The 24,050-nt window shown below is 32.3% G+C and overlaps 1 protein-coding gene across 1 annotated transcript; it reads left to right on the top strand.

Annotated features, from left to right (window-relative positions):
• The first annotated feature begins 10,440 nt into the window (after positions 1 to 10,440).
• Positions 10,441 to 13,487, top strand: LOC148206164 (FBD-associated F-box protein At3g52670-like). Its single transcript, XM_088112970.1, has 3 exons — positions 10,441 to 11,632; positions 12,519 to 12,668; positions 12,954 to 13,487. Exons 1-3 carry the CDS (start codon positions 10,595 to 10,597, stop codon positions 13,275 to 13,277), a joined length of 1,512 nt encoding a protein of 503 aa, XP_087969096.1. The 5' UTR covers positions 10,441 to 10,594; the 3' UTR covers positions 13,278 to 13,487.
• The last annotated feature ends 10,563 nt before the right edge of the window (positions 13,488 to 24,050 follow it).

Here is a 24,050-nt window from a genome sequence, read left to right as displayed (position 1 = left end):
AAGGGCCAAATTTGCAACTGGTGTTTCCCAGAGTTCCCCTGACCACTTCAATATGGATTTTCATCACTTCTTTTACTCAGAATCTCTATCAATTCCTCCCTATTGAAGTGTTTGGAGGAACTCCCGGAATCACTGGTGAACACTGAAAAAGCTAAGTTTATGTTATGTTATTGTTTACTATTATATTTTTAATAGCTAAGTTCTTTCTTCATTTGAGAGCCTCAGAATATTATGGTTAGTTCTAGAGCGTGTTCAACTATAAGACTACTTGCTTTTGCTGTGTTTTGGCAAATAGTCATACCTTATATTTCTTCCTCTCAGCTGATTTCTGATGAAAAATAAGCTTAGCACAAGTTGTATGGTTTCAATCAGGGCTTCCTTATATGTGATGTTCTATTTTTTTTTAATGAAAATTGGGATGAATTTTGAGATGGATGTAGAAAAAAATTGAGATGGATGTTCTAAATTTTTGCTATGTAATATTCATGTATTATTTTTTTAATATTTTGTCCCTATTTACATAATGATAATATATTTTTTTAAGATAATATTTTAAGAGATGATTGAATGATTGATTAGAGATCGAGCGACTTGTAAATGATTGATAGAGTTGTGTATCATTACATTAAAATTTATGTTAGTATGGGTGAGACTTATTATTAATTCAAAATCTTTGACACATATTCTATTTAAAACAACATTTACATTTTGCTTAGATAAAATTAAGAATAATGGTCGAGTAACTTGTAATATTTAACAACTAACAATCTTGAAAACATTAAGGTGAAATTTAAAGACAAAGATAAAATTTTACTACATTTTAATGTTTTATCTAAGATGTTTGAATGTTTTTTAAAACACTTTTGATGTTTAGAAAGAACATACCATTATACTAGAGAAGGTTGAAACTTCAATTTGGACATGAACTTTTAAAAGCTTGAATAGTCTAAGGTATACAATAATGTGCTAAGTTTGAATGAATTGAAATCCAAGAACAAGAAAGGGATGTAAAATGGAATAACTTAAAATACTCCTTACACAATAGGGTGGAGAAGCCTGCATGTAATAATTACTACAAGAGAGATCACTACCAAAAGAATTTCTTAAAAATGGAGAAGAATTAGAGGGGAAGAAATTCTCATTTTCAAATGCAATTTACAAATGTCGTTGCATTTAATAGTTATGAATTTGCTAGAGTATTGGTGGCATTGATTTTAGATACACATAGAAACTAGTTTATGCACTCAAGTTGCACTAATGTCACATGTCTAAGGAATGAGCTTTTTGAGACCTTATAACTAAAAGAAGTAGGTGTGGTTCTTCCTGGGAAAAATAGAGCTTATAAGATGCAAGGCATAGGGTTAATTAGATTGAAAATATTTAAGAATCGATATATGTTCTTGAGGTATGTTCTTGAGGTATGTTCTAGAGTTCAAGACAAATATGTTGTTGATAGTATCTTTGCTCTCATGGTTTTAACCAACAACATTAAACATGATACTATAAATATTTTAAAGGAAATGTTTATAGTTGTTAAAAAGGTGAAACTAAACTATTTATATGTCTTAGAAGGTTTTGTAGTTATAATACATGTGTTTGCAACTAGTTAGATGATGTGTAAGACAACATGAAGTTATGGAACCTAAGATTGAGACTTGTGAATGAGAAATTTTTAATGGAGCTTAGTAAGAAGAATATGTTAGGAGGTGATAATATAGAAGAAATGGATTATGTGATCAATGCATATTAGAAAAGTCTAATAGATTGAAGTTTGAAACTGGTAAAGCATATATATAGTAAACCATTTGAGTATGCTCATGCATACCTTTAGGGTCCAACACAAGCTCAAACTCATGGTGGAGGGTCTTACTATTATAAATGATTACTTAAGGATGGTGTGGACTTATATATGGAAAAGTAAGATTGAGACTTTTCAAATATTTAAAGAGTGACACATCAGGATCATAAATAAACAAGTAATCAAACTTAAAGTAATAAGAATTGAAAATGGATTATAGTTTGTATAACATCAACTTAACGAGTTTTGTAGTAAATAAGGTATAAAAAAGTATATGGTTACAAGTATGCATAAAAAAATGGTCTTGCTAAAAGATGGATAAAATCATTTTGGAGCTTGTAAGGTGTATGTTACTGGGTGCTTGTTTGCCTAAGTTATTCCATGAAGAAAACACTTGTAAGAATGAATGTTAAATTATGCTAATTTTAGGATGTATGGCATGTTGGTATTTTCACATGCGCGATAGAGACAACTTAGAAGAACAAACTAAAAGTATATTTTTATTGGATATGTTAAAGGAGAGAAGGAGTCTAAAACCTAGGGAAGTTAGATACTTTGTAAGTATATTTGGTGAGAGTCGAATGGCCATGATGTCATCTAGAGAAAGACAAGCAGAAAGCTCAAGTCAAAGTAGAGTCTTTTAGTATTGAATTAGATTGTTTATAAAAGATAGATGATAAGACACTTAACAATAAGGATCAACCTTCTATTTCTCACTCGAGAAGGCAAGAATGTGCACATTTTTACTCAACCTATTGCCTTACACATAATAATGAGAAAAGGAAGATCAATCCAACACAATGGTTTTGGGTTTGTTGATCTTATTTGATATGAATTTACTGGAATAGCAAATATAGAAGGTTCAAAATGCGAAACTTTCAAAGAGGCAATAAAAAGTATAGAAGGTTAGCAATGGTAGTATCTTATGGAAGATGATATTGAATCCTTAAGGAGGAATCACACATGGATGCTTGTGGATCTACCTAAAATCAGAAGATGGTTGGATGCAAATGTGTATTTAAGAAAACAAAAAGAAGGAATACCACATGTGGAGAAAGAAAGATTCAAGGTGAGACTAGTGATAAAATTTTTCACACAAGTAAAAAGAATAAATTATAACAAATTGTTTTCACTTGTGGTAAAACAATATTCAATAAGGATATTGATGTCAAATCTTAATATAACACTAGAATAATAGGACATTTAAACAACTTTTTTTGCATCAAAACTTGGAAGAAATGATTTATATGAAATAATTTAAGGATTTCGTTGAACATAAAGGAAAATTGTGTCTTTTGCAAAAATCATTATATGGTTTAAAACTGAATCCACAATAGTGATACAAAATGTTTGCTGATTTCCTAAGAAAAATGGGGTTTCAAAATCGTACTTATGATAATTGGACCTACATCTTGAAAATAGAAGAAATAAGTGTGTTTCAAAGTATAAATTATTAAGCTCAAAGTTAACTTAAAAAATCTTGATAGTATAAATTAACTTAAAAAATATTAAGCTCAAAGTTTGAAATGAAAGATCTTGACACAAATACTTGAGATGACATATAAAGCTTCAAGTAATTGGGGTGTTTCATCTATCTTAAGAAGGTTACTTAACAAAAGTTTTTGAGAGGTTTATCATGATAAATCTAAACCTATGGCACACCTTTGGGTTATCATATGAAGCTCCTAATTATCCAAACTATTAATTTCAAAGAAGAATGGAAGGAGATGAAAACAAATTCATATGCTAATAAAATATAGAGTATCATGTATGAGATGGTGTGTAACTTGGAAAATCTTATAGTGTGACTAGAAATTCCGTGGTAGATCCTAGATGTGCTCATTAAGAAGCTTTGGAATGAGTGTTAAGATATTTGAATAGAAGAATACTATCTATATGGGTATAACCAATCTACCCATAGCAAAAAAGCTATTGAAGGGCTTATGCAAGAAATGTGGACATTAGAAAGTCTTTTTCACAGTATATTTTTATGTTGTTTGGAGTTGCAGTTTGTTAGCTTGCGATCAGTGATGACTTTGTCTATTAAGCATAATACATTGTACACATAGAAAGGGTGAGGAAAACTAATGGAAAATGGTGATATTAGAACATGATATAAGATCAAATGTAGCAAAAGATTTAATTCAAAACGTGATGACAATTTTGTAAATATTGAAAAGTATTTTAAATTGATTATAGAGGGAAGCAATCTAATATGTACATATTAGATCGATTATAGAGTAAACCGATCTAATATGTATTTTCCAATACCATGTGCGAAAACCCTTTTCACTTTTCGTGCTTCTTCTTCTCTCTCACACCTTCTATGGAAAAAACGAACAACTTCTTCGTAGCAACTCCTCCACCTAGTCGTCACAAATGCTTTTTTTAGTCGTAGGTATAAAGTGATATTTGGGGTCTTCCTATAAATGATGGTTGGAAAACTAAATCCAAAATTTCAAATAGGTTGTGTTCTCTCTTTCATCCAATTCCAATTCCAATTTCTCAATTTTCTTTTTTTGGTCATCAACTTCCACGACCTCGATTTTGATTCGATAGTTTTATGAAGGTAAATTTCCACTTCCAAATTTCTTTTCCCAATTTTCTTGAATGTGGTTGATTCCACACATGTTTGATTTTTTACTTAAACAATTTATTGTCCTTTAATTAGGGTTTTTGTTCAGTTGTTATAATGTTAGGGTGGATTATTAGCTATAGGGTTACAGATTGTGTGCGGAAAATGTAAGTGACGATGATGCACGACTTGATATTTCTTCTGAGTTGAATTTTGATTGGATAAAGTATTTGTTTTATTTTATGTACTTTTTTCTTCTATTGTGATATATTGGATTTTGGAGACCTTTTGCTTAATAACTACCTATGTGGGTGTGATTCTTAGTTTTAAGGTATTAGATCAGTTTTAAAATAATCGATCTAATTCATTTCGGCTATGAAATTGATCTAATTAAATCGGTTGTGCAATCAATCTAATATGTCTTCAATATATTACATTAGCGCATATTAGATTGATTCCGGAATCAATCTAATATACATATGTTGCACTAGTGGAAGCTTTATGCTTGAAAAAGACAATAGGAGAGTCAGGGTTAAGCAAAATTGTTTAACTATTCATTGTAATAGTCAAAGTACTATACATCCAATTGATCATCAAATATATCATGAAAGAACTAAAAAGATTTATATGGATTGCACTTTTGTTAGAGGTCGTGTTTGGTGGAGGGTTAGAATAAGATAATTGTTGGGTCTATCAAGGAGGGGCTTCACCGGGGAGACACAAACACCAATGACATCTGAGCCCAACCATATAAGGGATTGACACCACTCTCTACCCAAAACCTTAAGGCAATAGATTAATGAGTCTTTCATCTTTATATAGTGCTCTACTTTCTCATTTCTATCCGGTGTGGGACTTAAACTCACACTTGGATTCCCAAAAATCTCTCCCTCAAGGGTAAGTCCCTTCCACATATATAGGTACACTCCCCCTCCAGCGGAAGCATTCCCAACCAACCACAACCACAAGTAGCCCTTTCCAACCGCCGTTCATTTTAACGAGACTTGATTACCTGAATGCCCTTTGCTAGGAAGACTTTCGGTATTGGGACCATTATACTCGTCTGAGCCGGTCACCATGGTCACCAAAACAAACCATCGACTCTGATACTATTATTGGGTCTATTGAGAAGGAGGTTCACCAGGGAGACACAAACACCAATGACATCTGAGCTCAACCATATAAGGGATTAACACCACTCTCTACCCAAAACCTTAAGGCAATATGTTAATGGATCTTTCATCTTTTATATAGTGTCATACTTTCTCATTTCTATCTAATGTGAGACTTAGACTTACACTTGGCTTCCCAACAATAACTTCAAAAGACAATCTTGTAGATGTGTTTACAAAGTCTCTACCAAGATTGAGATTCAAGTATTACTTAGAGCAAATTAAATTTTCGTTTGAGGATGAAAGTTGGTGTTTCAAAAGTTTTTCTATGATTTGGAATCAATGTAAATATTAACGATGTTTTGGATTTGAAACTATGATCGTAAGATCACATCAAATTATCTATTAAAGAGCATTTGATATTGTAAAGTTAACTTTAATTGAACAATTTTTGTACAAGATTTTTCTCTTATCTAACTTAATAGTTTTATGATATTCCTAGTTCTATATATATATATATATATATATATATATATATATATATATATATATATATATATATATATGTGTGTGTGTGTGGAGAAACAAGTAAAGTTGTTGGTACGTTGTTAACTTTCTTTCGCAAAATAGAACTTATACATCATCTCTTTCTTTTTAAGTCTTAGTTTTTCTGAACTTAACATTATTTTCGCTTTACATGGTTTGATAGGTGAATTTGGAAAGGAGAGTGGAAAAGATTGTGGATTCAACTCTTTCCAATAATAAAATACTAACAACTAACATTGTTGATAAAAAATTATATATCAATATCATGTATGTATTAACAGTGATCAATATATATTAGTCATTATAATTTTTTTTCATTAGTGCTTGAGATTAATTTCCATATGTTGATGCTGTTTATGAAGTTTTTCTAAAAGTTATTAATTTATTATGCATGTGATAAATGAGACTGGTTATGTTTGTTGCTCATTGCATTGATGTTCCCTTACTAAAATACATGTTATACATTGTCATTAGACTTATTTATATTGTCATTGAACTTATTTGTGATATAATGGTATAGAGTTCAATATCCTTAAAAGGTCATATATGCCTGGAATAAATCACTCACTACTACAATAAACAGAAACGACCTCGGTTGTTTATGTTTGTAGGCATCGGTTCTACAACCGAGGTATATCTGGACGAGGTAAAAAGGTTAAACTTTATGCTTCGGTTATAGTCCGGGATAAAATGAGACAGGAATATGCCTCGGTTCTTAAATAACCGAGGCAGTAGAGTGTATTTTTTTTTTTCATTATCCAGACTCTCGTTCATTCGTTCATGGTTTGGTTCATTCATTCTCGGTTCATTCATTCTCTGATGCCAAACAATCCCAATAATTCTCCCAAAATTTCTTCCAATTTCAGCTCCCAAACCAATTTCAGCTCCCAAACCAATTTCAGCAACACTGTCATTCTCCCAAAATTTCTTCCAATTTCAGCTCCCAAACCAATTTCAGCAACACAGTGTTCAAAGCCAGAAAAGCAAAATGCGTCTCACAAATGGCGGTCCATACTCAATCAGCAATACAGTGTCATCAATCTCAAAAACCAGAGAAGCAAAATGCGTGTGACAAAGCATAGGGCATACCCAAATTTCTTCCTTTTCGGTGAAACAGAGCCAGAAGCATCTCCCCCACAGATCTGCCACAGACCATGCAGTTCCGACTACCACCAACGGCGTGATTCAGCTTCGTCGCGCCACCTCAACCGTCGACGCCCAGATCTGCCCTCCGACAGCCAGATCTGCCCTCCGACAGCCAGATCTCCTTTCGTCGCGCCCAGATCTGCCCGTCGCTCCCTCTATGAGCGCAACTCTGCCCACCGTCACCTCCCTCCGTCACCGCTGCGTCCTCGCCGTCGCGTCCTCGCCGCCGCCACGTTCTCGCTGCGTCCTCGCGTCCACCGTCATCGAACGTCGCAGGAGAAGAGGAAGAGAAGAAGAGGTCGTTGCAGGAGAAGAGAAGAGCGTCCTTGCCGCAGCCGCGTCCTCGCCGCCACCGCCGCGTCCTCGCTCCGTCCACCGTCGTCGCACGTTGCAGGAGAAGAGGAAGAGAAGAAGAGGTGGGGTATCGCAGGAGAAGAGAAGAGAAGAGGAAGAGAAGAGGGGAAGAGGAGGAGAATTTTCGGGCCCAAAATTTCTGGCTCTGGATATAAGGCGCGCACACAAGCCCAATATGCCTCGGTTCTATCTTCCAACCGAGGCAGTATCTTTGATACGCGAGGATTAGGTTTCGGTTCACTCTTGGAACCGAATCAGTATCTTCTTTAGACACCGGTTGCCTAACAACCGAGGCATATAATGTTTTTAAAATTACGAGTCTGCCACCGCCTTTTGATATACCTCGGTTCCATAAAAACCGAGTCATAATGTCCGAGTTTAAAACGTGATTTTTTACTAGTGACTATAAATGAGAAAGGGTGGTTAACCACTCTTTTCTATACTTAATTAATAAAAAAATTTAATACTAATATAAGTAAGTGGTTACCCATTAATTATAAGAACTAAGCTATCAATATACAATACTCGTGCAAAAGTTGTATTATAAGGCTAATACTTATGTTGCTGTAATTAATAATTGATGAATGGGTTTGGCAAGCTCAATTAAAGGTATGAATGTGAGTTTTTGGCATTATATATCGAGGGATGTTTATTTTCCTAATGTTTGTGTTTATCCTTGTTATGGTTTGTTTACTTTATTTTATGACTATGGTTTTTATTATTTTGTCATGCTATGAGTTCACCCATAATCATTTTACTTGTTAAATATTTTATACATGTCGTGAGAAGAAAACATAGTGAAATGATGCAACTAACTCACATTGGAAATGTTGTAGACAAAGTTCTAATAATTGTTAACTGAATTTCTATGTAAGCATTCTAAATATGTTCAACTATAAATAGAAATTTTCGGAGAAACCCTCAACTTAGAGCAAAAATAATATCTTCATCTTTCCTTTTTTGCAATTTGTCATATGTTACATGGACCCGAATAGATCGATAAACACGATGAAATTGATCCTAACTTAAAAATATAATTAAATTAGTAAACCAAATAGAAATAAATTTAGCTTGTCCACTTTGTTTTTATTTTTATTTTTTTATTTTTTAAAATCTGTTTTCCTTTTAAAATAAATTATTTTCAAGAAAATAATGAGTAGCAAAATTTCTCAAAATTAACCTAACTTAACTTTATTTTGGACAAAACATATTTCCCACACTCTATGCGGCCGTGGCCGCCCCTACACGTATTTGATTATTAGATTATTCTGGTGTTGTAAAATCTTTTTCATCGTTTTTTGCCAATTAGAAAAAGTAATATGAAATAAATTCGTTAGTTTTATAATTAAAAGTTGTAATATTATAATTTTAAGTAATTAAAAGTTTATTTTTAATACTACATTACATATAAATTAAAAGAAAAAGTAGGATGAGGTTGAACTTACCAAAATATCATGAACACGGTAAAAAGAAGTTTAGAAAAAAAAAACATAAAAAAAAAACATCAAGAAATTTTAACAACTTTTATTAATAACTTTTTAACAATATACTATGTGTCTATTTCATTGATCCAATCACGAATTACTACGTAAGTGCGGTTGTAAAAAAATGATCAAAAAAATTGTTAAAAAAATATTTAAAAAAAAAAAAGCGTGCCAAAACATATATGAATGACTGCAACAAAATATAATTCTAAACTCTTATAATATTATTTCATTATTAAATATTTTATTAATAATTTAATTATAAAAACATTTATCGTAATATCAAAATAGTTTATTTCTATTTTAACCGATAGTATAATAATTTCATATTATCAATCAATAAATAGAATTAATATGATTTTTAAAATGATAATTATTATAAACAAGAAACTTATCATTTGAAATTATTCCTAGTCAGATAATAGCGAAAAAATTGTTTATACCCTTAATACATATCCTATTTCCTCGTATTAAATTTAAACTTATCATTCACTTGTCATCAACTTCAGTTTCTTATGGTTATATCGGTTGTTTGATGGCTAAACACAAATGGTGAAAAGGGTACCAAGATGAAAAGTAATGTGGAAAATGTGTATTTGTTTTTATATTTTTATGTCAAACAAAGTCTCCATATTTTGATACTAATAAAAACATTGATGCTTAAACTTAAATAAAATATAAATTTAATCTCTCCAAATTTCTAAAAAAAAATAATAAATTAGAAAAAGCTAAATTTTCATACTTTTTAAAGCCCCAAATCCATCGTTACCAAGATCTCGATCATGCTTACCAATATAAAAAATAAAAATACAATTTCTATATGATTTATGCCATCTCATATATATATATATATATAGTGCTTCATCCTTATCAGGTTGGTTTGACGGCTAAATTGGAAAGTGGTTATGGTCCATTTACAATGATGTTTCGATTAGTTCGAGTCTGAAAGAAACAGGACAAGGAACAAAGAACATTTACTGATTGATGATTTGCACACTCTTTACGCCACGAGAAACTGAACATGAAAAATTAAGGAGACAAATAATGCAGAGCAAAGTTAATGACTTGATAGTTTTCCTTTTTCTGGTTTTCTCCTACAATTGTAAACTCTACACAAATATATTAGCAAGTCCTTCTACATATTAGTGTTTGATCATTGCACTCTTTAAGGGAATGCATATGCATTTCTGAAATATCTAAGAACCATTAAAAAAATACTAATTTATGATGATTTACAGTCCAGATAGAATCTTATCCCTTCACACGTACATCGATGTTGCCAATAGGCACAAAGTGACAAATTTGCAAATCCTACGGATTTTTCATATCTCAAATTATACCAAGGTATATAGATGCCGGCAAGAAGGGTATAATTCCCATCAAACTGTTTTAGATTTGAATCGTACAGCAAGATATGCATTTAGCTTCATTGGTTGCAAAATTATCAGTATTTGAATGAAGACAAACATGCACTTGGTTAACTCCGTACCAACTCGTATGAATAGGGCTTCGTCATAGTTGTTCTTTCCTTTTCGCCAACGTTGCTATTTTCTCTAGTATAGAGAAAGAGCAGAAAATTATGAAGAATCAAAACAGGAAAAAACGAAGGGAAGTTGAGTGTAACAAAGATGATTATATCAGCAAACTTCCCAATAGCATTTTGTGCAACATTTTGTCATCTCTCAAAGTGAGGGAAGGTGTGAGGACCAGTACTCTCTCATCCAAATGGGAGCACATTTATGCTAATCCAACAAACCTGATTTTGGATGGAGACAATATACTAAAGAGAGATCACTTGGCTAGCAATGTTTGGCGGTACCAAACCGAGGAGCAAAGGTCCAAATTCAACACGGACAGAACCTTAGCCTTCGTCAGTAATGTCAACAAGTACTTGTCAAATGTCGAACAGGTTCAAAAGATTCACATGTTAAGTGTTTGCTTCCCATTTGGCAACAACAGCTATGGCTCAAGTGATCTTGATGAGTGGATTCGTTTTGCCATGAAGAAAAAAGTGGAAGAGATTGATCTTTTCTTGTTTGAAGAAGAGAATCACCTCTTTGCTCCAAATGATGCCTCCCTCCATGTCTTTCCTTGTGATATTGTTGGCAACAAAGAGGGTGCAAGTGAAGGTGCAAGTGGCTTCAAGTCATCTCTCAAGTGTCTGCGCTTGGCGCATTGTGTTCTTGCCCCCCACATGTCATATAACCATGGTTTCAGCACACTCACAACAATGGACCTCTTCCTAGTGGATCTGAAATCTGAGGAGCATCTCCGGTTTTTGTTGTCTAGCTTAAGCAACCTGGAATGGTTGGGGTTGTTTGAGTGTTACAACATACAAAACCTGGTAATAGAGAATCCCTTTTGCCAGAAATTGAAGTACCTGAACGTGAGTCTTTGCCAACAATTGAAGAAACTTGTGCTCCACAACACCAGTTTGGAGACCTTGGAATACAAGGGAAGAGAAGTTGAACTTGTGTTTGATGCGCCCAGACTTACAACTTTCTACAGTCCTGTGAGTGACACTTCTGCTTGTCATAAGAAGCTTTGGCCAATCCTCAAACTTCCCACTGTTCTACCCCAGATGGAAACTTTGATCCTGCAGTGCAGTTGTTTCATGGTATGTGGTTTTCAGCAGATCAATTTATCTTGTATATGTTCTTGTACATTTCTGCACTTGTTTGGATTTTTTCTTCTTCTTTCCTTTCCATCTATGATACTTTAACACACTTTTATCATTACATTATTCTTAAACTCCATTTTCTATGTTAATATTTATTTTTTGACATAAAAATTTGATGGGGAATAGTGCAATTAACCAAACTATTTTGGACTGCATATATGAAGACGGAAGGACCAAGGAGATAAGGAGGGGGAAACCTGGGAATATACTTTTTTACATATTTTTATTTATTAAAAACTATCAAACTTTATGGCTATTATCTTTTACTTATAAGGACCTTTTTCACGATTTTATGATTTTTAATCATTTTTTTCTAATAAGAAAAAATGTATTTTAATAAATGAGTTGATGCTCTTAGAAAATAAATAAAAAGAAACAATAAAAAGGAGAAAAAATAAATATTAGATAGAAGACAAAAATTGTATAATTATTAGAGTAAGAAAGTGTAAAATAAAAGAGAGTATTAAATTTTGACACAAACAATTACAAATACTCCATCGGCATTTTTATTACTGTTATTTTTTTTTTTGTAACACTCTATCTTTTATTATTTGTGTTTTTTTTACTGTAGGAGTCATGAAATTCAATACTACGTAAGATGTTGAGTCATAAAAATTAAAAATTATTTTTCTATATTTTGAAAGTATATTCTTTGACAAACAATCAAATATAATATTAATGAGAGTTTATATTGAGTTGTTACGTTGTAATAAAATAGGTAAAAATGTCTTGGAAAGTTTTTTAAAATTCAGACAGATTGTAGCATCATTTCTGGGATGGAAGTAGTGTTAATTGTCTGAAATGTTTGACATGTGTGTTCCAGGGTAAGGTTATTGAAAACAGATTGTCTGCATTAACATTTCCATGGCTGAGGCATCTTGAAGTTATTAAAGCGACTGCAGTTCGACAGGATCTGGGGTGGGTAGCCATAATTCTTAAGACATGCCCTGTACTCCGAAGACTAGAGTTACACGTAAGTTTATTATATCTATTCATCAAAGATACCAAACTACATGGTTCCTGTATGGTTATAATCTAGCTATACTATACCATGCATTGATGATATTAATACAATGCAAATTACGATAAGCAATTTGAAAATAAGTTGTTAAGAAAAACAGGATGAAAGTGACTAAAGAAGCAAACATGTATAGATAGAAAAATATAATGAAAACAAATATAGATTGTATGAAACAAAAAGGGGGAGAAATATAAGCAGAATTTAGCAGTTTTTCTGATATGATATAATTTAATGCAGTTAAGGACTTATTATTGCTGTATTGAAGATGAGGTAAGCGAAAGTCATTGGCCTGAGAAATTCTCACATGAACATCTGAAGGAAGTGGTAATAACTGGTGTTAGAGGGCACTCCAGTGAAATTGAAATTGCAATTTATCTTCTGAGGATTGCACCTGCGCTGGAGAAGATGACCATAGACCCAAGTGCAAAAGTTTACCTTGGCAAGGGTAAATGGGGTCACGAAGATATTTTGGAGGATTGGAGCAACAAGGGGAGGGAGAAGGTTCACAAACATCTAAATCAAGAAGCTAATTCTTCAACAGTGGAATTGCTTATAAAGTAAACAAAAAGGGATGCAAGAATCTTGTCATGTGCAAAAGGCTCACCAGACTTGGAAGAATAATATAGCTAATAAGGAACATAGATGATGATAATAATAATAACAACAATAATGTAAACTTGTAATCTATAGTTAAATAGTATGCACTATCCAATATCAGTGGTAAGGTGCAAAGTGACAATGCTGGAGCTGGAGTTCAGCAGAACAGATGAGAGTTTTCCCAAACACTTCAATGAAATGAAATGAAATAGTGTTCCTTGTTGGTTTTCAGTGTACACAAAAATAGCCTTGTTGGCAGTAATAAAATGAATTTGATTGATGGTTGGTGTTTTGTATTAGTTGCACCCAAAAGTTCCCCCAAACACTTCACTTAGGTGATAAGGACTATTCAATATAAAGAGTGAGACTGAATAGAAGTAGCCCCAAGTGTGAAGTGCTCAGAGGAACTCCAAGAGACAACCAACATTCTATACCTTTGTCATGTTTGAATGCTATGCAAAGAACACAGAGGATTGTATTTATAGTGCAGAGATATGATCTGTGGAAACAGCTAAAAAGTGTGGAATTTATCCATGTAGCTAAAATAGAGTCTAGTAGTGAACCTGGTCAGGATTTTTGCTAAGATCCTGATTGCTCTGATTCACAAAATGGGGGAGTTGCTGCTAAAGTGAATTAAGTTGTAAGCTTCAAAAGTAACATAAGAAAATCAGTTTTCAATCCCTTTCAGAGGTTTTCACAACTCACATCAGACTCACGAGGAGCTCTGGCTAGGAAAAAGAAAACTACTGTAATGTAACATATTCTTCCTTTATATGGACATATTCCAGATTATACTTGGCAGAACAGTTGATCAGAAGCCTGATCTTTTTCAATGTCCGAATTCATGACAATGTGATAAGTTGGTGTAAAACGGAATTTTACAAACAGTGCATTTATGTATGCCAAGACATAACCTTTCAGCAAATATGTTGTATCCACATTTTATAACATTTCAAGAAAATATTATATTATGGACAAAATTTTACCGCTAAAAAAAATTTATCAACAAAATAATATTTATTAATAAATTTTTTTGATAGAAAAATATTTGTCAATAAAATAAATTTTATTCATAGATTTTATCGATAAATTTTATAATTTTAATTTCTTATATAAATATTTGTCAGTAATAAATTTATTGGTAATTCCTAATCAATAGTGACAAATAATTTTGTCACTAAATTTTATTGACAAAATTATCATTAAAATTTTTACTTTATCTTTGATTATGTCATAGTAAAACTCATTAATATTGATATTTTTTTTAATTTGTCAATTATGTTGTAATTATATTTTGAACTTCTTGTTAGTAATTGTGTTTTTTTAAAATCCTTTAGTAATTTCATCAGTGAAATAAACGTTAATTTTATCATTAGAAGGAAACCATTCACCAACCATCATCTCAGAAATTTGGAACCCATAACATCTAAGGATGTCTCCAAATCCTATGGTAGAGCTTAGTATCACCAAAGCAGATGTCTCGTGTCTAATACAGGAGAAACTTTGACCAGTCCTCAACGTCAAAAAAGTACTTTCGACCGACACTCTTTATTGTAACCTTAAAAAGTATTGTCTTAAATCCCTTATATGAGGCAACAAATATCATGTAAAGCCATTTATTTGACTCAGTTATTATAGAACTTATCCCTTTTTTTCTCGTTTAGGCAAGTGTAAAAATAAGGAAGGAACTAAAAAAGAGTGGGGTCAGGTCATTACATAACACCCAAAAGGCTTGAATAACAACCCAATTAATCGAGTGAAGTTGGGTAGGCACAAGATTCAATGCTCGCAATACCCCCATTTAGAGAGGCGTACATGTCCAGTTTGAAGCCTTCCTTACCATGACACACTCGTTCATTCCCTTTGTAAACCCGTAGATTGACGACGTGATCCTCTATGTCGTCACTAAGCACATATACCCACTCTATCTAATCACTCAGTTATACACTCTAGCGGAAGCAAGTTGCATATTCGCGAACTTCATGAGGAGCTCAATCATAGCCTAGAATAACCAAAAGATTTAGCTCACCCCCCTCGTTAGAGGCATCAACCACAACCTCTATGAACTATACAACCTTGGGTAGGTTCCTTCTCAGGATCTTTGCCCTTATTTTCATCTAAAAAATGTACACTTGTGGCTTTACTGTTGATTGAAGTCACACTCTGCTCGGTTGATCTCTAGCTATCAAATAAAGACCCAAACAACGATAACGAAGTATCATCAACATACCCTTGACCTACCCACCTAGAAGATTCCTCAAATGGTAAACATTATTAAAATTACCTTGTGCAAGTTGATCAGCAAAAGCGAGACAACAAAGGATAAATGGTGAAAGTGATGTGTCAACCACTAGTCTTTATAGAAGAGGATAGTTTAACCGTCACATTTTTTGAACCGTTAGATATGCTTACATCCAATGGTTGAAAAGACACAATGCTTCACATCCTTCGTCAGGACTAAGAGCATGGTTCGTGAAGCATCACAACCTTTCCTCCACAATGGTCATTTTTTTTAAAATCAAGAACCATGAAAGTAAATAAGAGAAGATCAAATGTGAGCGGCCAAAATAAACCCCTACGCCTATAACTTTCATTGATGCCCATGCTTTGTGGACTTGTGTACAGTAGGGACCGATCGATCAAATGTTGATCAACCGGTCGATCAAACATCCCTCATCATGTTAGTTTTACTCCAGATTCCCCATATTGATCGAGCACGATCAAGCGCCATTACGTTGAATTGAACAGAGGGACACTTGGCATAACTAATCAACATTATAATCACTTAACACAAAATAGGTCAATAATCATGTTTTAGTAGGTTTGGTTCCTATAGGTTGACCTTAAACAAAAGTCCATTAGGAAAACTATAAATATAGGTCCAAGTAAGGAAGCTAATAATGTATTTATTACAACATTTATTGTCCTTCTATTCAGACTTTAACTGACTATAGTATCGGAGAATATTTGACAAGTGTCCCTAATCGGTTGAGACGAACAAGAACCTTAGCATTGGAGTTTGAATACATGAAACATTATATTAAAAACTTGTATAAGATCGACCAATCCTACGTATAAAAACAACAATATTTTTAATTGTCGTTGAAATTCTCAATTTTTTAATGTTATCGACAATTTGTCACTCAAATCATGATAAAAGACTTAAAAATAAAAGTGCTTTACATAAACCAAAACACGAAATAAGATATATAAAGAAAAGATTTATGTATTATAAGAGCCAGGAATTATTTAAACTAGAAACATATTACTATTATAAATAATACTTTGATAGACATGTTTGCTTTTCATATTCAAATGACACAATGAGTCTATTTTTTTTTAATATTTATTAAAAATAAAAGAATAATTTTAAAAAAATAATTGAAAAGTAATGTGTTAATTAAATATTTTTGCCACATGGATGTGTCGATGTATCATTGCCCTGTTACTACACTATGTTTCATTATTTTTAAGAAAAAAGTAAGGGTCAAACAGTTATGTACGTGACTTGGTTTTGCCTAGCCAAAAGCATTAAAAAAACATATCTAAGAGAAAGAATATGAAAGCTTTATATAGATTGAGTATGCACAGATACGAAGACGAATTCTGTGACTTCAAAGTTGATTTCACACATTTTGATGTATCAGATTCCGTTTACCACTTGATAGCATGCATTCAGAAATCAATCACTTTAACTTTAACGAGAGAAGAGAACGTAGCCAAGACAAAAAACGCAGAATAGCATGTGGCCACTCGATGGTTGTTCCCATGCAATATTCTTGTCAGATCCTCGGACTCTCTAAGGACCAATGTTTCGTCCAGGTTCACTTCCTTCCACCTTTCAAATTATTCCCATGAACATAACCACCATTTCTAGTTTAATGCAAAAGCCCACACATTATGAATATCGGATCCTTTGTGAATTGCTTTCGTTGCTACTTTCTGACCTTGTTTTTCACACCTACTAATATATTACTCTGTTTTTATCATTACTTTAATAACTAAATGATTTTTAAGTTAGAATGATCTTGTAATTTGTTTTCACAGCATTAATCCTAGGATATTTTATACACTATCGCAGTTTTACTATGACATCGCTTTATATGCCTTGATTTTTAGAAAATCGAAACATATAAATATTTTGGTTTTTAGAAAACCAAAATATACAAAAATGCAATAATAATTTTGAAAATTTTCAAACTTGTAGATCTCGTTTTTCATGTCGTGTTTTTTTTTTTCAAAGTTGATTATATATATGAAAAAAATATTATTCCCTTAAATTATATATTTTGTATGAAAACTCAATTTTTTTTAAAATTTATTTTAGAAAAATTGTAGATATTTTATGTTTAATAGCACATCATATATGAAATTCAGAGTATTCAAAATTGTATCAATTCGAAAAATTGATAACCAATTAAATTGAAAGCGTTTTACTTGATCTTGATATTTTTTCATAGTCAGGCAGCTCGTTTTTATACTTTGAAATCAACTTAAATAGAACTCATGAAATTAATTACTTAAATATTATTATATTATTTATTATTTTACTTACATGTAAAAGAAAAAGTTAAGGTATCAAAATTAATGCCTCAATATAAGAAATATATGATTACTTCCATTGGTGTCGTTTACCTACCTCTGATGTCATGATTAGGGATGGCAAAAAAATCCGCGCCCGCGGATATCCGCGGATAAAATCCGCGACGGATAGTTGGTACCCGCGGATATTTACTATCCGCGGGTTGCGGGTAGCGGGTTTTTTAATACCCGCTTATAAACGGGTCGGGTGCGGGTATTATACTATCCGTATCCACGGATATCCGCTACCCGCAAAAAATAAAAATAAAAATTTAATTTATATTTTATTAAGTTAAATTTAATTAAAATTAACATTAATTTATATTTTATAAAGTTAAATATAATTAAAATTAAATTTTAATTTATATTTAATTTAATATATATTATATTTTATATATTTTTTGTAATTTTATTTAAATTTTATTATAATATTTTATAAAAATATATTTTTTTAAATATTTATGGGATATCCACGGGTATCCACGGATATCCGCGGGTTTTAAAATATCCGCGGATATTTTTTAAGCGGATATCCGTGCGGGTAGCGGGTCGGGTAGCGGGTGGATTTTTTTTTGTCGGGTCGGGTTGCGGGTAGGCACTATCCGTGCCCGACCCGATCCGTTGCCATCCCTAGTCATGATCCTCATTTTGACATCGTTGGTGCTCCTCCCAATATAAAGAAGCTCTTGCAGACAAAAGCATCAGCTCAATATTTTTGAAAATAGGTAGTTATGAAAAAGATATAATATATATATATATATATATATATATATATATATATATATATATATATATATATATATATATATATATATATATATATATATATATATAAGTTAACTAGACACGACACAATATTTTTAAGTGGCATGACTTTACTACATAATTTTTTTTGAAGTTTGAAATTATGTTAAAATGGTATAATTTTAGTATAATGCAAGTTAAAGCCATTTCAAAATAACACAATTTTAGTTTAGTGTTGGTAAAAATTATATAAGGATGAATACCTTCAGTTTAAAATGCTTTAAATTAAAGTCGTGTTGTTTAAACCAGACTTCAACTTTAAAATATTTTAACTTAAAATTATAATACAACTTTACAGTAAAATTGTGTTATTTTAACAATAACTTATTATTTTTCTTAATTTTTTTCAAATTTGACTATTTTGATAATGTTTCAAAACAGCTTGCACCAAAATAGTGTTTTAGTATTTAGTTTTCTCTTACCAACTGAGCTGAGACAATATGTCGTGTCAGTTGATCTTGAACATTTCAAATCTATTTTATCAACCTCTACTGTTCGGTTTCATTTTAACCGATGTCATAGGCACTTTATGCCTTGATTTAAACGCAAACCGAGGTCTATAGTTAGTAGATATTTTTAAATTTTTCATTTACAATTTTATTTTGAATTTCTTTTGGAAGGTTTACGCATCGGTTGTTTTTATAACCGAGGTAATAGTCTCTTCGATAGTTAAATTCTAGAAGCGTAAAATAGTAAGCACATTTTTGCTCTTTCTTTTTTTTTCTTCTTCCGCCAAAGAACACGAACTGCTGCTTTCCATCTCGTGTGAACAGTTTGTCGCTCCGCTGCCGATGCCTTCACCACTGGTTGTCATTGTTGCCTCTCCCACTGGCCATCGTTGTTGCCTCCACCACCGGTTGTCGTCTCCTCTGCTTCATCCTCATCGGCTCTCCACCTTCATTCTCCTAGTCCTCTTCCTTGTCTTCCTCATATAGGTCATCCTCCGCCCCATCAAACCCCGCTTCACCCTCCAAGACGCCACTATCTTCACCTTCAACCTCTCTTCCCCCATCCCCAACACCCTCTCTCTCACCATGCAGGTCACCCTATTTGCCCACAACCCCAACTCCCGCATAGGTGTCTACTAACATGCACTCCACATCCACACCTCCTACCATAGCCAATAGATCTCCCTTCCCACCGCCGTCCCCGACACCTACCAAGGCCACCATGACTTCACCGTCTTGTCGCCCTTTTTCTGAATAGGCAAAAGTCCCTATTTTTTGAAAAAAAAAATAAAAAAAAGACATCTAGCATCTTGGTTTGAATCCAACTGAGGTAAAAGACCCCCACATACTGCCTCGGTTCAGAACCGAGACAAAAAGGCTACCCCTTTTGCCTCGCTTGTATATATCTCGGTTCATGAACCACTACGTATAGACGAAAATAACCGGTGTCATTTCTCTTTACTGCAAGTGATTATAAATGAAATGAAGATACCTATATAACCATGCATTATAAATAAAACCTCTCAAGTAACAGTGATTATACACAAAATCATCAAAAATATTTATCGATGATAATTTTTTTAACGATTTTTCTAATCGTAGGAAATGTATTTATTAAGAGTTAAAACTGTCAATAATGTAAATAAAAACTTCTAGTAAAATCACATATTTTTGTAGTGATCATACCATTCTTATTTCTAAATAGGTCATATATATCTTATAAATAAAGATAAATCATCTTACTATACAACCTTATCGTATTATGGATAACATTAATAATAAAATAATTAATTTATCTACTTATGTATTTCTTTCTCTAAAAATATAGGAACAAACTTAAATGGGAGTGTTTGTCCATATACTTTTTCCATTTAATTCTAAATCTCCAAGGAATAATATCTTCATTTTGAACAATTTCAACTATCAACTTGGAATCACATTCCACCCATTCTAATATCCAATCTTTGTAACTCATATTCACATACGGTGCTGATGTTAGCACAAATTTTAGCCACTAATATACAATAAAAAGAAATTATTGTTCTATTATTATCGAAATTCTTGACACGAAAACCCTCTATATTGAAAGAACAAGGTTGTATTTACGTATGAAAGAGTGGCATCAAGAGTGGTGAAGAGATTTGGCAAACAATTCTCATAACACAATTTTTTGGGTTATGAGCAAGTGTAGAACTAGACAAAGCATTATATTTTGCGAGTTATTCTATTGGAAGATTTTCTTCTACTACATGATTTGGATGTCATGAACATTGAAAGTGTGTTATTGAATATTTTATATATAGTAATGGACACCAAAGGAAATATAAAGAATACACTGAAATCTAGAATGGGTGCGTACATTTCAAATGCAAGGGTTTAGAGGTGAAACCTAGTAGGAATGACAATATTGTGAAGCCAAAGGTGTAATATACATTAAACAAAGAACAAAGATTGGTTGTTTATCAGTGGACCTTACTCTCTATTGGAAAAACTGACAATAAAATAATAAAGATCATGAACAAAGGATTTCCCGAGACATGTAGATCACTGTCCTTAAAGACTATTGCGCAAGCCCTACAAAATACAACAGGAACTTCTCAGAAATTTCTGAGAATCTTAGAACTAGTAAGAATCTCTAAAAAGAGTAAAATATAAACCCAAAATATTTTTAGAAATGGAAGAATAGAGAAAGAATGAAACTAAGATAAAATAGAATGAGAGAAGAGTGGTTTGTGATGATGTATTTTGGAGTAAATGAAGTATTCTATTTATAGAGTATGAGACAACCCCTAGGATCAAAACTTGCGAAAGAATCCCACATAGAAAGTTGATCAAAACGGATTTAACAAATAAAGAGAACGTTGGAGCAAAAGTGTCTTGGCTTGCGGAAAAAGCAGTTTTGAATGACAACGTTACTGACAGAGCGATTTTTTATCACGTGCAAAACAACTTAAAAATACTTTCTCTGACAAGTGTTTGTAATTTAACTTTTAGGTTTACAACACTCTCATGTCTATAATTACTCAACTTTATTTTCACTAATGCTAAAGTCAACCTACACATTTATTCAAACTTCAATTCTTTAGTATAACGAGTCTGTCTCTTTATTAAGAGTTAATTCCTTAAACACTCAATGAGTAAACTTGTTTTCACATAAGAGTTTAAGATAGTTAATAAATCAAGTTTCATTCCTAGATAAAGTTTCATTATGTTTTTTGTTTCACTTCTAAATTACAAAAGATATTTTTCAATATCCAATAAAAAAATAAAAAGCTATATGAAGATCAAAAAACAAACATTAAGTTAAAAACAAAATACTGACATTGAATGGAAAGCCATATATAAATATAAATAATACCAATTACATGAGAGTTTAGATGATTATATCTATAACTAAAAAAAATGGGTCATGAAGAGCTCTAAAAAAAAGATGAACAAAAAGATGGAAATCCAAGGATAGAGGTCTTCGTGGAACCCTAGCAACCCCACACCTTTAAAATGTACATTTTTTTCTTTTCCAAAACCAAAGACCCCCTCTCAACTGAAGAACCAAGGAGAAATAAGTCAAAAATGATACATCAACAAAAGTACTTCCCAACGTTAGACACTCCATGTTGGGTGCGTGCACTCATAAGCAAATTTTCTTCTCCACCTTCATAGTGTTGGACTTGATTCAACTGTCCTACACAGGTGATCCTTTGAAATTTTCAATTTTGACCTTTTTTCTGTACTTCCTTGGATTCTAATCTTATTTCTGTTGATGGAAGAGCTTCATGTTTAACTATTAGACCAAAAATAATAAAAATTAATAGTATAATTAGATGAGAGTAATTAATATCCAACATAAATAGCCTCTTAGCAATATTATTTGTTTTAACTATCGATTGCTTTGTAAAATTATAATAAATAATAATAATAATAATACTAATAATAATAAAATCATCAATCCTGAAATGTAAAATGATAATGCAACACCTTGGAGTTGAATTGAAAAGACCAAACACTTGAATGAAATGAAATACATTTCGTCGTTGGTTTTAAATGGTACGCAAATAGCCTTGGGAGGTATGAAATAATGTGTTGAATAGTTGGTAATGTTATAGTTGTATCCAAAAGTTCCCCCAAACACTTCACCACAAAGACCCTTCTATCTATGTTAAGGGCAATAGAAGTAGCCCCAGCGTGAAGTGCTCAGAGGAACTCCAAGAGACAGCCAACACATAAAACTCAGCATGGCTTGGGAAAGCAAATAGGATTCCTATTTATATAGGCCATAAATTGGAGAAATTTAACACAAAAGATTGAACCTGGTCCAGATGTTTGCTAAGAAACAATGATCCTAATTGCTGAATAAAAACTCTAAGTCATTGTCAAGTCAATTACATAGATCTCAATAATATCCTTGTTAAAAAAGTGATTCTAACAAGAACAGTTACTCAGAATCTTTCACGTACTATATTCCATTTAACACTACGCATTCAGAAATGAACCGCTTTAGTCAGAGGACGCAGCGAAGACAACACCGCAGAATTGCATGTGGCCACTCGATTTCGGCTGTCCTTGCTAATATTCTCTTATCCTTCTCAATTCAACTCTCTCTGGACCAATGTTGCGTCCAGGTTCACTGTCATATTATTCCGATTATTAATACTTCATTATTAGGGTTAATCGCCATAACCATGCATGCACCAGCTGTCACCCACTCTTCCTTCCAGCACTTCATTCAAATAATATATCCTCTCAAGGAAAATTAATGACCCATAAGAATTTCATAAAATTGTTAACAATTACAATATTATTTACTTGTTGGTGTCTCTTACGTTTCTAGTATATTGTTCCTCTTACCTTTTACCATCATGAAAAATATGAATGTTCATCTTTTAGCTTTTTAAAAACAAGACTCATAATGCGTTACGTTAAGTGTAGATTGAAAATATTATCAATCTCGAGCTGAGATCAAATCACATTCGGCTATTTTCTCCTTCTCAATTACTAAAACCGATCTTCATTACATTTCAAAAATTGATTTGGTTAAGTGTATGTCAAAGGACAACTTTCTTGTCTTTTATATTTCTGAATAAAAGAGTCTAAAATCATGTTTCATTCCGTAACTTCTGAATTGAAGATTATTGTATGTAGTCATATTTGAATGCACAACTTTAGTTAAGAAATATTGAAGACCTGACTATAGTTATACACACACACACACTATATTTCATAATTCTATTTCTAATTTTTTTTCTTCAAAATTTTTAATCAAACGTAACTGTAGACGAATTACATCTACCATAATAAATAATAAATAATAAATTGTTATAAAATTTATTTATTTATTTTGTTGGTAATAAAATAGTAATTGTAGAGTATATGTAAACTAACAAATTTAGTGAAGTAGGAGAAATAG

The sequence above is a fragment of the Vigna umbellata genome, chromosome 1, assembly GCF_029865625.1.
Source record: "Vigna umbellata cultivar VRB3 chromosome 1, Vumbellata_1.0, whole genome shotgun sequence".
NCBI lineage: Eukaryota > Viridiplantae > Streptophyta > Magnoliopsida > Fabales > Fabaceae > Vigna > Vigna umbellata.
This window is presented reverse-complemented; position numbering and strand designations above follow the sequence as displayed.